This window comes from Neoarius graeffei, chromosome 7 (genome assembly GCF_027579695.1).
Source record: "Neoarius graeffei isolate fNeoGra1 chromosome 7, fNeoGra1.pri, whole genome shotgun sequence".
NCBI lineage: Eukaryota > Metazoa > Chordata > Actinopteri > Siluriformes > Ariidae > Neoarius > Neoarius graeffei.
Genome location: NC_083575.1, coordinates 50,121,391 through 50,140,880, shown reverse-complemented (window position 1 = coordinate 50,140,880; position 19,490 = coordinate 50,121,391). Strand labels below are relative to the sequence as shown.

Below are 19,490 nucleotides of genomic sequence, written 5' to 3'. Positions count from 1 at the left end.
AGTTGCCGGAGTCCCTGCTTGTACTCGGTGCAATATGTATACTGTTCCTACTTATTAGAATAGAATAGAATTAAAAGTAACTCCAATAACAGTACAAACAGCGTGTAGAGAAAAAAAAAAAAGTGAGGGTGTAAGGGGGGTGAGGTGCACAGTCCTGAGGTGTATGTGTTGTGTTTCACATTATGGAGTGAGGTAGTGCACATTACAAAGTATTGCACAGAGAGAGTCACATTATAAAGTATTGCACATTATAAATTATTGCAAGAAGAGAGTCACATTATAAAATAAAGTATTGCACATTATGAAGTATTGCACAGGGGGGTTAGACTATAAACTCAGAGCATATTCGAGTTCAGGGTGGTTATGGCTTTTGGAAAGAAGCTGTTTTAGAATCTATTTGCTTTTGTCCTGATGCACCTGTAGCGCCTCCCTGAGGGCAACAGGTCAAACAGATCAAAGCCAGGGTGGGAGCTGCCCTTGATAATGTTCTTAGCTCTGCTAAGGCAGCAGGAGGTGTAAATGTCCATCAGGGAGGGGAGAGGGCAGCCGATGATGATCTGTGCTGCCTTTACTACTCTCTGGAGCCTCTCCCTGTCTGCAGCAGTGCAGCTGCTGTACCATACTGTAATACAGTACGTCAGCAAGCTCTCGATGGATGAGCGGTAGAAGGTTAGCAGCATTATTATTCAGGTGACACTGGGCATACCTAACAACCTGTGTTTTCTCTCCCCCCCCAAATCTGTCCCTCTGAGTTACATGTTGATCCTGGGATCGAGATGCTGACCTCTTCTGATCCTCGGACCTGCTTGATCCATCCTGGTGCCCTGTGTCTGGTTGGAGTCTTATCGCATCGCTCCTGTGGAGAACGGCCCCATGAGGACAGTTGAAAGTCACACTTGGAGGACGCTCTGGACTCTTACAGTAATGCTATTATGGCTGAGGAATACAGTTGACTTGCTAACTTTAGGACTGCAGTTGTCATGAACAGTTTTGCACTCAAGTTTCCATCAATGAAGAGTTTATAACATCAACGAAACTGACTTCATGTTAAAACTGTTAATGTTATAGTTATGCTGTCTGTTGTTGCCCAAATGAGGATGGGTTCCCTTTTGAGTCTGGTTCCTCTCGAGGTTTCTTCCTCATGCCGTCTGAGGGAGTTTTTCCTTGCCACCGTCACCACAGGCTTGCTCATTGGGGATAGATTAGGGATAAAATTAGCTCATGTTTTAAGTCGTTCAAATTCTGTAAAGCTGCTTTGCGACAATGTTTATTGTTAAAAGTGCTATACAAATAAACTTGACTATTTTGCACATGGACAATCCTCTGAAATACTGTATTATTTAATATTCAATTCTACATTCATATCATGTACAGTACATAAATACTGTATCTTTACATGTGGTATCATGTGACTACCTTTCAATTAGTGCAACACTATAATGTCTCCACAAAGTCAAATCAAATCAAATCAAGTTTATTTGTACAGCGCTTTTAACAATAAACATTGTCGCAAAGCAGCTTTACAGAATTTGAACGACTTAAAACATGAGCTAATTTTATCCCTAATCTATCCCCAATGAGCAAGCCTGTGGCGACGGTGGCAAGGAAAAACTCCCTCAGACGACATGAGGAAGAAACCTCGAGAGGAACCAGACTCAAAAGGGAACCCATCCTCATTTGGGCAACAACAGACAGCCTGACTATAATATTAACAGTTTTAACAGGTATAACCCTCAACTGTCCTCATGGGGCCGTCCTTCACAGGAGCGGGGCGATAAAACTCCGACCAGACACAGGGCACCAGGATGGACCAAGCAGGTCCGAGGGGCAGAAGAGGCCAGCATCCCAATCCCAGGATCAACATGCAACCCAGAGGGACAGATTGGGAGGGGGGGGGGAGAGAGAGAAAACACGTTGTTAGGTATGCCCTAAAAATGACAAGTATTAAATCTGTGTGGTAGGCTCGCAGAGACGAGAGTCTTTACATCAGGCATAACACACAATGGCATGTTAATATGGTAAAAAATATATCATGACCTGCTCTGGCTGGATGCTTGATTGGGTGATGGGAGCACACTCCTCAGCAATGATGAGATGCAGATGGGACCCTTAGGCCCAAAGGATTGATAGTTTTTCTTATCTTATTTTACCTTGTCTTACCTTATTTTATAAAAATAAACTGGTCTGTAGAAGAAAAGTGAAACCAGAACAAGACAAGAACATGCCAAAAAACTGTTGTTTCTACTCTTACTTTTAGCTGTCACACTTCCCTGGTGAGAGCAGAATTTGCCTATTGAGGGGAGATTTAATGGTAGTGCAGCCCCATTAAATTAGGTTTGAGCACTGTGAAAGCTACTACTATGAAGACTCCCTGTAGATTTTATTGGAGTGATATCCATACACATGAGCAGCTCTTTATCACCACTCCTGCACCTGGGAAAGGCACATCAATACATCCCGCTTGATGAATACTGACACTATACACAGAGAGACTGGAATGTGTACATGGCCAGAGTGATTTTTATGATGGTGAAAGAATATGCTAGTCAGAGGTCTAATTAATACTAAGCTCCAAATGATGCACATATGTTCTCACTGTAGTCCTAAATATAAGGTATATATTTCAAATGGTTCAGATGAAGAATCTGATGAAAAGAAAAAAATATATGAAATGTGAAAGGATGATAGAATAATGTTTTTCTCCTTCCAGAAAAAAACCCACATTGAGCAGTCCCAAATATGATATGACTCACCCCATATATTAACGAAATCCTTCAGCTGAGGATTCGATCTCTTTTTTTTTTCTTTTGCTAGCTCACCTCTCCTGCAGTTAATCTAAAACTTTGCACACTTTCGTGGGGTGAATTTAATTGGCTTCCTTTAATAACAGATTCTGAGACGAGATGGTTCCCCAAAGTCTTGCGATTCGAGGCATATCTGAAAGAGTGTGTCATTCAGCAGAGGATTCATGCTCTTGTTTGTATCAGAAGAAAGAGTGCTTAGTTGTTTGCCACAGCAAAAAGCAAAGGGACATGAAGAACTTTCAGAATGTAATTCTGTGCCACAAGAAAACAGCCAATGTTATCTATCACCACAAGGCTTTATTAAGGGAAGAATAGCAAACCTAAAAATCTACATGAGGAACAAAGTACAAAGAACTCAAAAGCACAGCAGGTTAGACCGGGACATGAAACTTTCCTTGTGAATCCATTTGACTGGCTTCTAACCCACATCAATAATAAAGTGTCAGATTAACAAGACAATAAAGTGGAAATATCTCATGGGTTCACTGCTTAATCTTTAGAACAGTTTTCAGTGAAGATATAATGGATTTTAGAATCACACACATACTACCAAATGCATAAATAGTCTTAATATGTGCAGATTCAATCTCATCTTATCACAATTGCCAGGATCTATCAATGTCTAAGATACAAGACAACCTGTGAATTACTTTCCTCAGTAACACACACACACACACACACACACACACACACACACACACACACACACACACACACACACTCTCTCTCTCTCTCTCTCTCTCTCTCTCTCTAATCAGTCTGTTTTAATCCTATGGCTAATCTTCTGAAACACTGGAGACTTTCCTCCCTCAAATATGTGGATAATTGTAGTCCAAAAGCTAATGAGTCATTTAAGACTGAAATAGCTGCACCACTGCTGTAACTTGCACAGAGACTTATCTGTCTCACACACCACTGTCAGCCAAGGAGAAAACAGATTCATGCTGGCAAAGATCCAACCTAGCATGGGGCTCTTTAGCTGACAGTGATGTACCTCTCCACTGTATAACTCTATTTATAACCAGCTATAACTTCTCCAGCTAATTAAATTCTAAGAATAAATTTGTTGGTATTGATGGAACCTGTGATCCTGACCAGGATAAAGTGGTTACTGAACATGAATCAAACAAACAAAAAAAAAAATGTTGGAAGCCCACCAGTAACACAAAACATTGCCCTTGCTGATTGTTATAGATGAATATCCAATATATGGTCATTTTTAAAGGTCCTATTCAAGCAGGTTACAGGAATTATGTTCAGATTATTTGGTCCTGAAAGTAACAAACTGAAACAAAAGACATTATAACACTTAGATTAAATGTTATGGTTTGTTGTTAAGAATGAAAAGAGATAACCTGTGGTTTTGGGGCATGTTTTAGTGAGTGAAACATGAAGGTTATGAGACAGCAAGTGTAGTACGACAACATTGCTAACTGCTTACAGCTAAAATGGCCAGTGATGAATCTGAAGATATTCTATCTACATATTGATGTAAAGGAAGCCAGTGAAGGAGGTTGAGTGTTTGCACCATATTCAGTACTGCCAGCTGTCTTACCGTAATCTTCACTGTAACTGTAGCCATTCCAGGGGGCAGGATGCCTTCATAATCTAGTGCCTCCACCTGAAATGTGTAGTTAGCATCATCTTGACCCAAAGCTTCAAAGTCCATAGAATGCAGCACTGACAGAGCTCCAGTGATCCTATCCACTGCAAAGAGCTGCTGTGCTTCCTCTGTCCTTATCCTATATGTTATATTAGAGATCAGATCTACATCTGTTGCCTGGGGGGGAGAGAAAGAGAGAGTATTTAGTCAATAAGAGAAAGATAAAAAAACAGAAACTGATGAGTAGCAGTGGGAGAACATTTGTAATTTGGTTACAGATACAGACAATGGCATTAGAATAATAAAAAAAAAAAATACCCAATAATCGTTAAGGGTAGAGTTCATAGCGCTACATGAAACCCACATAAGCCTTTCCCTACAACTTACATAAATAAATAGCAATATCATAATAACAGAGTTATCCACATTTTCTCAGACTCAAGATTAAAGCAAATTTTGATATTTGACATCATATGCCATTACAGTGAGGTCACTCTGACATGCCAGAAGTACAACGAGCTACAAAATCAGCTGTCATAGCATATAATTAATTAACCTGCAAAGTGTTATAACATGACCTTATGCCAATAAAACCCAATGCCACTTGACTCAGATGTTATATGACCTTGATGTCAACAAGAGCAGTCTTTATGACAGCAGACACTCAGCTTGTGTGATGTAACAATATTATCATCCCTACAAAATATAACATTGCCCCATTATCCAGTTACATTAAATCAGCAGTTAAATATTACCAGACCTGCTAACTATAATGCAGTTTGCATTTGAGCTCCACAAGAGAGAGTGTCAGATGTTTAGGTGCACTGCATTATGGGTTATGGAGTTGGTGGTGTAGTTAGAGGCAGGACTGTAGAATTTGAATCCAGTCTCAGACACAAGATGTTTTTTTTTTTCTTTTCCTATTGTTTCGGCCTCATCTTGGACCTTTTGGTATTTGCACTGCGACTTGTATGAGTCTTGGCCACTGGTCTCGCCAAAGGTTAGTGTTGGTCTCAACCAAGTCCAGCTGTCTGGAAACTTTCTAGTATTAAGAGACATGTGTGAGTACCTGCTCTCCCTTTCCCTAATCTCATCCCTCACTTTCTGTCATAATAAAATGGAGAATGTCCTGATTTCATTAATGTGAAATAAAATCTATCAGTGTGTGTTAGACTTGAAGCCATGAAGCCATGGCCATGAAGCCATGGTTAAAGAAGCAGCTTTAGGACCAAAAGGTTGCCGGTTAGATTCCCTGGACTAGCAGGAATGGCTGAATATTGTTAGTGATACTGATTACAAACCATTTAAAATGCTGTTTATATTTTACTGCCTGCTTCTACTCAACACAGTAAAGATGTCAGCCACGTGACAATCAATTTGTAGAAGTATAATATCAAAATGTGTTACGTTTTTTTTTTGCTTGTTTATTTGTTTACTGCACATTAATGCAGAATCGTTTAAAATGAATTGTTGTTTGTCTCTATGTGTCAGCCCTGCAATAACCTGGCGACTTATCCAGGGTGTACCCCGCCTTTCACCCATAGTCAGCTGGGAAAGGCTCCAGCTTGCCCACGACCCTGCACAGGATAAGCAGTTATGGATAATGGATGGGTGGATGGCATTTAAAATACACCATCCAGGTAAAGGAAATGCTGGTGGAAATATTATTGCGCCCTCTCCTACTCTCCATATACCAGAAATAGTGGAAATGCTTGTTTTCTTGTCTTTTTCAGTTTTTTTTCTTGTTTTTAAAAATTGTGATCAAGTAACTCATTTATTGCAATATTTTTAAATGGAAAATTGCAATTAGAGAAAAATCAACACTGCACAAACTTATCAGACACCTAATGGAGCAAGTCTTTATTAATGTTTGTCAGTTTTTATGATGGGCGACACAGTGGTGTAGTGGTTAGTGCTGTCGCCTCACAGCAAAAAGGTCCGGGTTCGAGCCCCGTGGCCGGCGAGGGCCTTTCTGTGTGGAGTTTGCATGTTCTCCCCGCGTCCGTGTGGGTTTCCTCCGGGTGCTCCGGTTTCCCCCACAGTCCAAAGACATGCAGGTTAGGTTAACTGGTGACTCTAAATTGACCGTAGGTGTGAGTGTGAATGGTTGTCTGTGTCCACGGGTGCAGATAGAGGGTGGGACGGGTGGGATTCGTCCCACCCAGATTTAAATTCACCTCGTTCGGTCCCCCCCACTTATAGGGAGGAAAAAACGTCTATGCTGTCTTTCTTTGCATAAGGCAAACCTCATGGAAAAATCAAAAGACTAATTACCATTCGGTTTATTGAGGTGCACAGCAGTACATACATAGTTGCAACAACTCACATAAAACAAAACAAAGACTGATATTTGGTTGGTTGAGCTGCGCAGACTGCACAGGTTGCGAGCTCGAGCTTGGTTGCTATGGTTACCCATAACAAGTTTGACAGGCATATTGGGGACAGCTCCTAGTTCAGGACCCCAACACGGCATGATGAAGGGTGCCAAACCGAAAAGGCAGGAAACGATTGCATCGTTTTTTCAAAAAACAATGACTGTAAGTAAACTGTGCCTTACTTTATCATATCACCTTGCAATTTTTTGATAGTCTGTTCAAAGTAATGTCGTAGTGAAAGTAAAATCGTACGGAGTAGATGCGCCTTTCTGATAGCCTCCTTCTTTCGGTGGTAGCCTGTAGATACAGTGCTCAGAAGGCAGTTTTAATGTTTAATCTGGCGTTCCCTGCCATAATTTCAGCGAGCATATTGTTTCATAAGGAAACTTTGCGAAGAGTTGTTGACTGACTGCCGCTCACGCAACACACAGGCATAGTTAGAAAGTCAACACATGTTGCCAACACATGTTGGGGGTGGGGTTGGTTTGCTGGCAGCTTTGTCCCCCCCAGTTCAAAAAATGTATCTGCGCCCCTGTCTGTGTCTATGTGTCAGCCCTGTGATGACCTGCACTGTAAACCCGAATAAGTTGAGTTTACTTAAAAAAATTGAGGAAAGTGGTTGCCTTAAAAAAAATAAGTAATTATTAATGATTGAATTGAGTACCTTAAACTTACAATCTTCTGGTAAGTTTAAGGTACTCAATTCAATCATTAATAATTACTTTTTTTTTTTAAGGCAACCACTTTCCTCAATTTTTTTAAGTAAACTCAACTTATTCGGGTTTACAGTGTGGCAACTTGTCCAGGGTGTACCCCGCCTTTCGCCCGTAGTCAGCTGGGATAGGCTCCAGCTTGCCTGCGACCCTGTAGAAGGATAAAGCGGCTAGAGATAATGAGATGAGTTTTTATGACAGTTCTCTCTCTCTCTCTCTCTCTCCACACACACAAACACAGACACACGCACACACACACAAATGAGTGCTCTTGGCTCAAAGCCCAAGTCTGATTAGTAAGCCGGCAGGAGAGCAGTAGTTCAGGAGCTCAGAGACTTGCATGTCTCTCAGAGGGTGTAAGAACCTTTCAGGATCCTCCCTTTAATGTGGGAGGCAGAGGGAACTACATTCTACACTGAGATTTTCTGAAATGTACAAATGAAAGACCCCAAAGCCCCAGTGAGCAGTACCATATAAAGGGCTGAGCTCTTCATTTTGGTCCAGATCAGAGTCTGTCACTGGAGCTCAGATTGCTTTGACTAGCCTGTGTAGAAGTGGCTTTGCTGCTGTCAGCTACACCAAGATAAAAATATGTCACTATCGCCGTCATCATCTTCTGTCACTCCCCTGTTCTGTTTCTCCACATCTCTCTCACTCTTGTATTCCATCTACACTTTCATCTCTCTTTATCCACAAACAGCAAAAAAAAATGCAACTTAGTAATATGATAGTAATTGCATATTTTTTAGTTCAGCCTGTCAAAACCCCCATAGTGCTCTTGAGAGCAGACATGAAGAGATATTTTCATAAATTCCGTGAGGTCTTTTCTGCAAGACAGACTCCTGTTTTCTCCACTGAGCCTGTCAGCTGTATCACAAATATTTGTTAAATGGAAAATGAATCCCCTATGGAAATAATATGCCCAGACCAATTTGTGAATTAAGACTCGATACAGACACTTGAGCAGTGAGCTCTGCAGCTTATCGTGTTGAAAGCTTTTCCTCTGAGAGTGGTGCTAAAAAGCCCAGGAGCCAGGGATGAGTAAAGGGCTAGTTTCTCTGAGGCTTTGATGTTAAAGACAGCGTTTAAGCAATACACTTCTACAAGCCGTCAGGGACAAGAGTTTATAAAGCTTTCGAAGGATTAATAAGAATACAATAAGTGAAAAGAAGTTTACTAGGCTACTTAATAGGGCTAAAGAATGTAAAATATCTGATACATGTCACAGTATAATTCTTCAACAGAAAGACACTGAGGACAGAATGGACACAGAAGACAACTGGAACAGAGCCCAGCTGCTGGATATTCTAGGTTTTATGTAATCCTTTAAGGGGGAAATCTACACAGGAACTTAACAGAGGAAGATCAAATCCAGTGATCTCTCATTTAACCATTTTAAGTGAGAAAGACTCTAGAAGCTTACATTAAGGTGCAGGATGACAGTTCCGGCTGGAGTGTTCTCAGGTACATTGACAACATAAAATGGCTGGGAAAAGACAGGGCTGTTATCATTGATGTCTGACACTTGCACCAGCAGTGTGAGGGTTGTGCGTCGAGGGTCCACTGCCCCGTCTGAAGCCTCTACCACCACTTCATACTGACTCTGAGTTTCCCGATCCAGAGGCACAGCCGTGAATATGCTGCCGTTAGAGTTAATACTGAAGAGTGATGTGTGAGTGAGGAGCTGATAGCGCACCTGACCATTCAGCCCAAAATCTGGATCTGTGGCCTAACGAGAGAGAGAGAGAGAGAGAGAGAGAGAGAGAGAGAGAGAGTCTCAATGTGAGTTTCCTTTAACAGCAGTACAGATTTCTCAAGGCCAGATTTGTATGCAACATCCTTGAGTTATCTAATTACCTGAATAGGCAAATAAATAGCAATATTATAGGGTAGTCACACTAGAGGCGGAATGAGCCGGAATGCCGTCAGAATGAAAATTCTTTGTATATTCCGGGATGTTCGAAGTGCATTCTAAAAATTTTGACTGCATTCCAAACATTCGGGCCCATTCTTGTGGCCAGCCTGAATGTTTTGCTCATGCTCAAAACATTCGAGGTGAATTTGAAGAGGAGAAATATCGAATGGCATTCGAAGTGTATTCTAACTGCATTCTGACTGCATTCTAAATATTCTTACGGCATTCCAACAGCATTCAAAACATTCTGATCATGTTCGAGGGAAAAATCGAAATGGCAAGCCACTTCAAATCCTGCCAGAATGTCCTGAATGTGCCTCGAATGAGCCGGAATGCCGTCAGAATGAAAATTCTTCGTATATTCCGGGATATTCTAACTACATTCTAAGTATGCGAGCTGCATTATCTTTGAATTCTTAGACGTTCAAAACATATTCGTCAGCTATTCCGGGAGCATCCTGACTGCATTTGAGGTGAATTCATATAGCATTCGAGGCACCTTCCGACCAGACTTCGGGTGGTATTCGGGCAGCAATCGAACCACACTTGTATGGCATTCGAAGTGCATTCTTAATATTCTTACAGCATTCTAACAGCATTCTAGGTATTCCTACTGTGTTCCGAATGCATTTGAACTGCATTCGAAAGCTAATACACCCGGAATGTGCAAGAATCATTCGAGGGGGGTTCAAAGCGCATTCTAAGTATTCGATCGGCATTCTTACAAAGCTGTAAGAATGTTGGTCAGTTTGAAATTCCCGCCCCCGAATGTGGCACGAATTTTGAAAAAAATTTTCATTACGGCTGGTTCTGCTTGATTCCTGCTAATTCCGAATAAGTGTGACGGGGCCTTTACTTTTACTTAATGGTTTAACTTAATGACAGATGTGACATCTTTTATAAAACAAAAAGCAACAGATTTTTAAAATTCAATTTTAATTAGTTCACAGCTCCTTTTTTAATTTGATTTTGAAATACGTTTTTGATTGTGACACATACTGTAATATTGGAGTTAATAAGGTCAGCCGCTCCAACCACAGAGCAATTTATTCATTAAACCATGTGCAATCTGACTTAATATTAAACCATATGAAACACCCACACCAAGAATAAAATTCAAATAATTACTCAGAGCAAAACTATATTTGAATGGTTTTATACAGAGAATGATGAATGGAAAGAAATGAACACATTTGGAATTGAGTCTTCGAGAGATGAAAGAAAAAGGACAAATAAAAAAAGATGGACATATTGACCACTTTATATCCTTTGGTCAAGGTCTTGTAATATAAGATGTTGAGGAAAAAGGAATGAAGAGCAGAGCTAAATATCATTTTATCCAGCTTTAAAGGTCCCATGGCATGAAATTTTCACTTTCTGAGGTTTTTTAACGTTAAAATGAGTTCCTCTGACCTTCTTAAGTCACCCCAGTGGCTAGAAATTTCATAATGTGTAAACCAAACTATGCCCAAAATTTGAGAATGGCGCGTCAAAACGGCGCGTTGATAAGCTCTTCCCTTTACTATGTCAGCAAGGGAGATGATCCCCACGGCCCCCCTCTGGATTCCCACCCACTGTATGGATTGCCCCGCCCAGTTGTAGTGAGGAGACCATAGAGGACACAACAACATGGCATCACCTAAGCGAGCGAAACATGGAAATTGCGCTGTACATGGATGTGACAACACAGAAAAGAGTCTGTTTTTACTGCCGACGGGAGAGCCCCTGAAGACGCAGTGGCTTAATTTTATTTACTTCAATAATACGCCGTCGAGTCTACCTAAGACGGTGTATGTTTGTCGGAAGCATTTTCCTGATGAATGTTTCCACAACTTGGGACAGTACAGGGCAGGTTTTGCACATCAACTGTCACTGAAGCCTGGGTCCGTACCAAGCATCCCTGCCGCATCAGCAACAAACACCGAACAAGTAAGTGTATAACTGGTCGTTTTGCCGTGTTTTAAAATCGGTGCGTTAGCCTAGCAATGGGTACATTAGCTGTGCAGCTAACTGCTTCCTGCAGTTAGCCAGGTAATCTGCGCTACAAAACTAAAGAGCATGCAGCATGCTCTGTTAAACTGAGTTTAGTCTGGAAATTGACTGTAACTTATGAGCTTATGTTTGACTATTGCTCCGCAATGCATGTCTTCTGTTGGATAAGCGGTATGTTGCTGTAGTTGCTGCTTCTATCCTCTTTGGTTATGGAGTGCGTGTTCAAGCCTAGGGTATTATACGTTCGTAAACTACCACTCCGAACACTCTCACTCTCTGTTCTCTGTGTCACGTTGAGTTTACGAAAGGAGTCCGAGGGAGAACGGGGTTTTGTCTTAGCAGCGTGGCTACAGGAGCTGATAGCAGCGAGTATGTGTGTGCGCAGCTTGGTCAAGCCCCTCCCCTTCCCCCCATGGCCCACCCTCTACCCTTCCCCGCCTCCTGCTTCTCATTAGCAAAACGACGCACTGGGAAAAGCGCTGAAATGGGGCTTTCTCCCAGGAGGCTATATTTACGTGACGAGGGTTCATTTCGAGAAAGGCTGCGGATATAACATCTGGAAGCCTCCACGAGCCTGTTTAAAGCCTCAACAAACCACCATGCCATGGGACCTTTAAGGTAGAAATAGAATTGAACAATTTGCTGGTGGCACAGTGGTTAGCACGGTCACCTCACAGCAAGAAGGTTCTGGATTTGAGCCTAGCAGCCGACGGGGGCCTTTCTGAGTAGAGTTTGCATGTTCTCCCTGTGTCTGCGTGGATTTTCTCCGGGTGCTCCGGTTTCCTCCACAGCTGAACGATATGCAGTTAGGTTAACATGGAGTGGCCTTGGGCTGAAATGCCCTTGAGCAAAGTATCCCCAGGCATTGTTAGCATGGCTGCCCACTGCTATGGGTATAATTTGTGCTCATTGCTCACTTGTGTGTGCGCGCATGTGTGTGTTCACTGCTTCAGATGGATTAAATGCAGAGAGGAATTTCACAAGTGTACATGTGATAAATAAAGTTCTTCTTCTAACTGTGGCTGTGTCACATTTGAATCCACTTCTGAATCCACCACTGATCTCTCTCTCTGACTTCCTGCTTCCTGAGTTGTTCGCGCCGAGTCCTTTTTCCCGCGAGTGCCGGCGTTAATTACTAATCCTTTTTTAACTTTTTTTCTACAAATAAATTTCCAGTATCCTCTTCATTTTTATTGTACTGTCGCTTTCATTTTTGTACTTTTCACTTTTGCTTTCCTTTTTCTGTTTTTTTTCCCGTTTTTTTCTCTTTCTTTTTTCGGAAGAACGCAGAGACCGGAAGCTTTCTTTTTCTCTCCTCCTGTGTAAAGTCCACAAGCGGAGGCCATCCACATCTGATCTGCTTTAATATCAACAGATCTTCATTTAAGGTACGTGAATCTTTTCATCATGGCACACCTTCAGTCTGTTCAGTGTGCTGAGTGCAGGATGTTTAGTCATTCTTCCTCCGTCACTAGCGATAGCTCTATTAGCTTTACTTGTGATAAGTGCAGATTAGTTAGCTCTTTGACGGAGAAGATTACAGTGCTAGAAGCGCGTGTCCAGGCTTTAGAGCAGGTTAGTGAGCGTGAGAACAGTTTAGTTTCTGTTCAGGAAAGTCTGGACGCCCTAGGCGGAGTTAGCAATCCCCCAACTCCGGCATTAGAGCCCTTACAGCGGGGCGAATGGGTGACGGCTCGGCGGCATAAGCGTAGAGCCAAAGCTACCGCTGAGGCTCGCCCACGGGAGCACCACTCCTCTCCGTGTCACGTGTCGAACAGGTTTGCTCTCCTTAGTGATGCACCCACTGAGAAACCTGAAAGAGCTCTGGTTATAGGGAACTCTATCATACGGCACGTGAAATTAGCTCAGCCTTTAGGGGCACCAGCAGCTTTAGTCAGGTGTATACCGGGAGCCAGGGCGCCGGACATAGCAGGTAATCTTAGGGTCCTAGGCAAGCACAGGTTCTCAAAGATAGTTATCCATGCAGGAGCTAATGATATACGCCTTCGTCAGTCTGAGGTTACTAAGAGTAACTTTGTAGAGGTGTTTAAATTAGCGAAGGCGATGTCCGATGCTGTAGTATGCTCTGGCCCCATCCCAATGCGGTGTGGCAATGTAGCTTACAGCAGGTTATGGTCGCTGAACTGCTGGCTGTCCAGGTGGTGCTCTGAAAACAGTGTGGGCTTTATAGATAATTGGGCTAATTTTGAGGGCACTGCTGGCCTGTTAGGGCGGGACGGTATCCATCCCACTCGGGAAGGTGCTGCTCTCATTTCCTGCAGCATAGGCCATAGTCTCAGAACAGGCCTAGTTAATTTCTGACAATCCAGAGCCAAGGCCAGGGAGCAGATGAACAGGCTAAACCGACTGTCTGCTAGCTGCACAGAGTCGTCACTCAGGGCCCACTACATCGAGACTGTGTCTGTTCCCTGAGCTCAACAAAAAGGTAGAAATTTTCAGAGAGTTTGTTCCAGTAACCTAATCAATATAAAATTAGATCATACTGACTGTACAGCTGCTGCCAGCACCTTTGATCTAAAGGTGGGGCTATTAAATATTAGATCTCTTACATCTAAAGCGCTAATGATTAATGAACTCATTACTGATCAGGAGTTTAATGTACTGTGTTTAACAGAAACATGGATTAAGCCAAATGAATATATAGCATTAAATGAAGCGAGTCCTCCTGGATACAGTTATATACACCAGCCTCGTCTAACTGGCAGAGGAGGAGGTGTCGCGGTTATTTATAACGATTATCTAGGTGTAACACACAAACCTGGTTATAAATTTAATACATTTGAAGTTCTTCATACTCATATAATGTATGTAGCCTCTAAAAATAAGTCTACCCAGTTAATTCCATTGCTTATTATTTACAGGCCCCCGGGGCCATATTCTGAGTTTCTTTCTGAATTTGCAGATTTTATCTCAGATCTGGTTATTTCCTTAGACAAAGCTTTAGTTGTCGGAGATTTTAATATTCACTTCGATAATCCAGAAGACCCTTTAAAAACAGTGTTTGTGTCCATCTTAGATTCAGTCGGGATTAAGCAGAATGTCATAGGACCGACCCATAAGGGTGGTCACACCCTTGATCTAATACTAACATTCAGATTAAACGTAGATGATATAGTCATACTTCCACAGTCTGAAGTTATCTCAGATCATTGTCTCATCTCATTCAAAATATGTCTGAGTAATAATATATGCACCTCACCACGCTACTGTATTAAACGTACTTTCACGTCAACTACTGCACAGAGCTTTATAAATGATCTCCCAGAGCTGTCAACTTTGATTGGGTCACTGTCAGCCCCTGCAGAACTTGATCAAGCAACTGAATGCTTAGAGTTAACATTCCGCCATACTTTAGATAATGTAGCTCCTCTAAAAAGGAAAATGGTCAGAGACAAAAAATTAGCACCCTGGTATAATGATGACACTGGCACATTAAAACAGACCACTCGAAAATTGGAACGTAAATGGCGTCAAACAAAATTGGTAGTATTCAAATTAGCTTGGAAGGAGAGCTTCCTGAAGTATAGAAAAGCTCTTAGTGCTGTGAGATCAACATATTTCTCCTCCCTAATAGAAGATAACAAAAATAATCCTAGATTCCTATTTAATACTGTAGCAAAATTAACCAGGAATAAGTCCACTATAGACACATGCACACCTGCAGTATGTAGTAGCAACGACTTCATGAATTTTTTTAATGACAAAATTGAGAATATCCGACAAAAAATTCAAACTACTAATTTAAGGTTAGACAATGAAAGTGACCTTGTAGTTAACAATATAACTGTATCAGATCATCAGTTAGAATGTTTTACTCCCCTAAAAGAAACTGAATTACTTTCATTAATCTCTACATCAAAAGCCTCAACTTGTGTACTAGATCCCTTACCGACACATCTATTCAAACAGATAATGCCTGGAGTAATTGAACCGCTTCTAAAAATAATAAATTCTTCTCTTATGATTGGCTATGTACCCAAATCCTTTAAACTAGCAGTTATCAAACCCCTGATTAAAAAACCTGACCTTGATCCCTGTCAGCTGTCCAATTATCGGCCAATATCAAACCTCCCCTTTATCTCCAAGATCCTTGAAAAAGCTGTGGCACAGGAGTTATGCTCATATTTACATAGGAATAACATCCATGAAATGTATCAGTCAGGATTTAGACCTCATCATAGCACAGAGACAGCACTGGTTAAAGTAGTAAACGACCTACTGTTGGCGTCTGATCAGGGCTGTGTCTCGCTACTTGTGTTGCTTGACCTTAGTGCAGCATTTGATACCATTGATCATTCCATTCTTCTGGATAGACTAGAAAATGTTGTGGGAGTTAAGGGAATGGCCCTCTCCTGGCTCAGCTTTTATCTAACTGATCGTTATCAGTATGTTGATATAAATGGTGATATTTCTAGACGTACCGAGGTAAAGTTTGGTGTTCCACAAGGTTCTGTCTTGGGTCCACTGCTTTTTTCTCTATATATGTTACCTCTGGGCGATATTATTCGTAAACATTGTATTAGTTTCCACTGTTATGCTGATGACACACAGTTGTATGTCTCTGCAAAACCTGATGAGAGACACCAGCTTAATAGAATTGAGGAATGTGTTAAGGACATTAGACACTGGATGCTTATTAATTTCCTTCTGCTTAACTCTGACAAGACTGAAGTACTTGTACTAGGACCGCATACAGCTAGAAGTAAGTTTTCTGATTACACAGTAACTCTGGATGGCCTTTCTGTTTCTTCACGTGCAGCAGTAAAAGACATCGGAGTGATTATTGACCCCAGTCTTTCATTCGAAACTCACATTGATAACATCACCCAGATAGCTTTCTTTCATCTCAGAAATATTGCAAAGATAAGAAATTTAATGTCATTGCATGATGCAGAAAAACTAGTCCATGCTTTCGTTACCTCCAGGTTGGATTATTGTAATGCCTTACTGTCTGGATGTTCCAATAAGTACATAAACAAGCTCCAGTTAGTTCAAAATGCAGCAGCAAGAGTCCTTACTAGAACTAGAAAATAAGACCACATCACGCCTGTCTTATCCACACTGCATTGGCTCCCAATCAAATTTCGTATTGATTATAAAATACTACTATTGACCTTTAAAGCACTAAATGGTCTCGCACCACAGTACCTGAGTGAACTTCTGCTCCTCTATGACCCGCCACGCCTACTTAGATCAAAAGGTGCAGGCTATCTGCTGGTACCTCATATAGTGAAGGCTACATCAGGGGGCAGAGCCTTTTCTTACAAAGCCCCACTGTTATGGAACAGCCTTCCAAGTAATGTTCTGGAATCAGACACAGTCTCAGCATTTAAGTCTAGGCTGAAAACATATCTGTTTAGTCAAACCTTTTGTTAATGGTGTTTATGAGGTAAAGGAGTAGATCTGGAGGGTCCTCAGACATAGAGTGCTTTGGTAAACTGGGATGTATGGATGCTGTCAGTCCCCACTCGCTTGCTCACTCGAGTTTGTTGACGGTGTAGTGGCTGGCTGCTTTATGTCCCGGGGCTCCCTCATGCCTGTGTTACCTTCTGGCTCTCTCCTTTTAGTTATGCTGTCATAGTTAGTTGCCGGAGTCCCTGCTTGTACTCGATGCAATATGTATACTGTTCCTACTTATTCAGGTGACATTGGGCATACCTAACCACCTGTGTTTTCTTTCCCTCCCCCCCACCCCAAATCTGTCCCTCTGAGTTACATGGAGTCAACAGGAAATCTTTTGGTGGAGAGGGTGGAGACCTCGACTGGCTATCGTAGCCTGCAGGGAATCGGCCGTCAGACATTCTGTCGCATGTCCCAGACCCGGTGAAATGTAACTAAATTGTCTTGGCCAGCCCTAAGGGTCCCATCTGCATCTCATCATTGCTGAGGAGTGTGCTCCCATCACCCAATCAAGCATCCAGCCAGAGCAGGTCATGATATATTTTACCATATTAACATGCCATTGTTGTGTGTTATGCCTGATGTAAAGACTCTCGTCTCTGCGAGCCTACCACACAGATTTAATACTTGTCATTTTTAGGGCATACCTAACAACGTGTTTTCTTTCTCTCTCTCTTCCCCCCCCCCCAATCTGTCCCTCTGAGTTACATGTTGATCCTGGGATTGAGATGCTGGCCTCTTCTGCCCCTCGGACCTGCTTGATCCATCCTGGTGCCCTGTGTCTGGTCGGAGTTTTATCGCACCGCTCCTGTGAAGGACGGCCCCATGAGGACAGTTGAGGGTTATACCTGTTAAAACTGTTAATATTATAGTCAGGCTGTTTGTTGTTGCCCAAATGAGGATGGGTTCCCTTTTGAGTCTGGTTCCTCTCGAGGTTTCTTCCTCATGTCGTCTGAGGGAGTTTTTCCTTGCCACCGTCGCCACAGGCTTGCTCATTGGGGATAGATTAGGGATAAAATTAGCTCATGTTTTAAGTCGTTCAAATTCTGTAAAGCTGCTTTGCGACAATGTTTATTGTTAAAAGCGCTATACAAATAAACTTGATTTGATTTGATCCAGTAGTCACCACAACTCCATGTCCAAATCCAGTTTGTAGTACTCACTGTTACATCTTCATTTAGCTCAGTATATACTGTATATGCCACCTCACTCACCTATAATATTTGTGAGGTTTTGCCATTTTCTATGTGCATGCCTGTGCACTGTTTTATATTATTTGTTGAGCATGTGCGTTTGCCCTCAAAATCATTTTTTTTTATTTTCCCTTTGTTGTGTTGTATATCTGATCAATTGACCCCTGCCTGACTTATCTACAGGTCACAAAATTCATCTTCAGACACACTTTCATACTTTTGTTGTTGAATTGAAAAAGACCTTATGACTTTGTTAACAACATAGTTAGTATTTAGCAGTCCATCCACCTGAAGCTTCAATGTTTTGTGCATGTTGAGATGCTTTTTTGCTCACCATGGTTGTAAAGAGTGATTATCCGAGTTACTATATCCTTCCTGGCAACATGAACAAATCTAGCCATTTTCCTCTAACTTCTCTTATCAACAAGGCATTTCCACCCACAGAACTGTCACTCACTCAGTGTTGTTTGTTTTTTTGCACCATTCTGTGTAAACTCTAGTGACTGTTGTGTGAGAAAATCCCAGGAGATCAGCAATTTATGAAGTTCTCAAACTGGCCCTTCTGTTACCAACACCCATGCCACAATGAAAGTCACAGAGATCACACTTTTTCCTCATTCTGATGTTTGGTGTGAACATTAACTGAAGCTCTTGACCTGTATCTGCATGATTCTGCACTGCTGCCACCTGATCAGCTGATTAGATAATTGTATGAACGTGCAGGTGTTCCTAATAAAGTGGACCGTGCGTGTACACTGAAGGAAAAAAAAATCAGATATTTTGCTGTGCAAGATTCTACAATGTACTGTCAGACTAATGATAACTGTTTAAGTCAGAATCCAGCACTCGCTTGAAAAGAGTTGCAGGATGACCTAAAAGCAACAGTATGTATTAGCAGTTACACAGTGAACAATAAAAAATATGCTGCCCCATAGTCATCTCCATTGCTACACCCTATGCAAACTCCTCTGCTTATTAAAGAGATCTGTATCAGAGATGCAGCTTTTCATACAAGCATTTAGAGAAATTGCACCCCTTGGGATCAATATACTCCTTTCAAACAAAACATTTTTTTAAAAGCAATAATTCAGCTGCTCATGTTTGGAGACAGAAGAGTTGTGTGCATGATTCCAAGAGCACCATACCAACAGTGAAGTACAGAGGTAGGAGTTTCATGATTTGGAGTTGCTTCTCTGTAAATGGTGCGGGGGCATTGCAGGCCATTGGAGGAAACATGAATGGAGTGATGTACCAGGATATATTAAAAGAGAATTTAATCTCATCTGGCAAGAAACTGAACATATGAAGGAGGTAGATGTTTCAACAAGACAGTGACTCCAAACATGCAGCCAAATTATATCAGTCTTTTGATTTAAATCCCATTGATTATTTATAAAGGATATCAGCATTGCATCCAGTCCATTAGAGGGACCCTTGTAACCTTGAGGAATTGAATACAATTTGCCTAAAGTAA

General features: G+C 41.7%; 1 protein-coding gene across 1 annotated transcript in view; it reads right to left on the bottom strand.

The window, feature by feature from the left end:
- The window catches only part of pcdh15a (protocadherin-related 15a), a 396,434-nt gene that overhangs the window by 174,598 nt on the left and 202,346 nt on the right, over positions 1-19,490 (bottom strand). Inside the window, exons 19-20 of the mRNA XM_060924719.1 lie at positions 8,919-9,224; positions 4,360-4,584 (exon numbers count right to left, since the gene is read on the bottom strand). Coding sequence (XP_060780702.1) covers positions 4,360-4,584; positions 8,919-9,224 — 531 coding nt within the window. The remainder of the gene's footprint in view (positions 1-4,359; positions 4,585-8,918; positions 9,225-19,490) is intronic.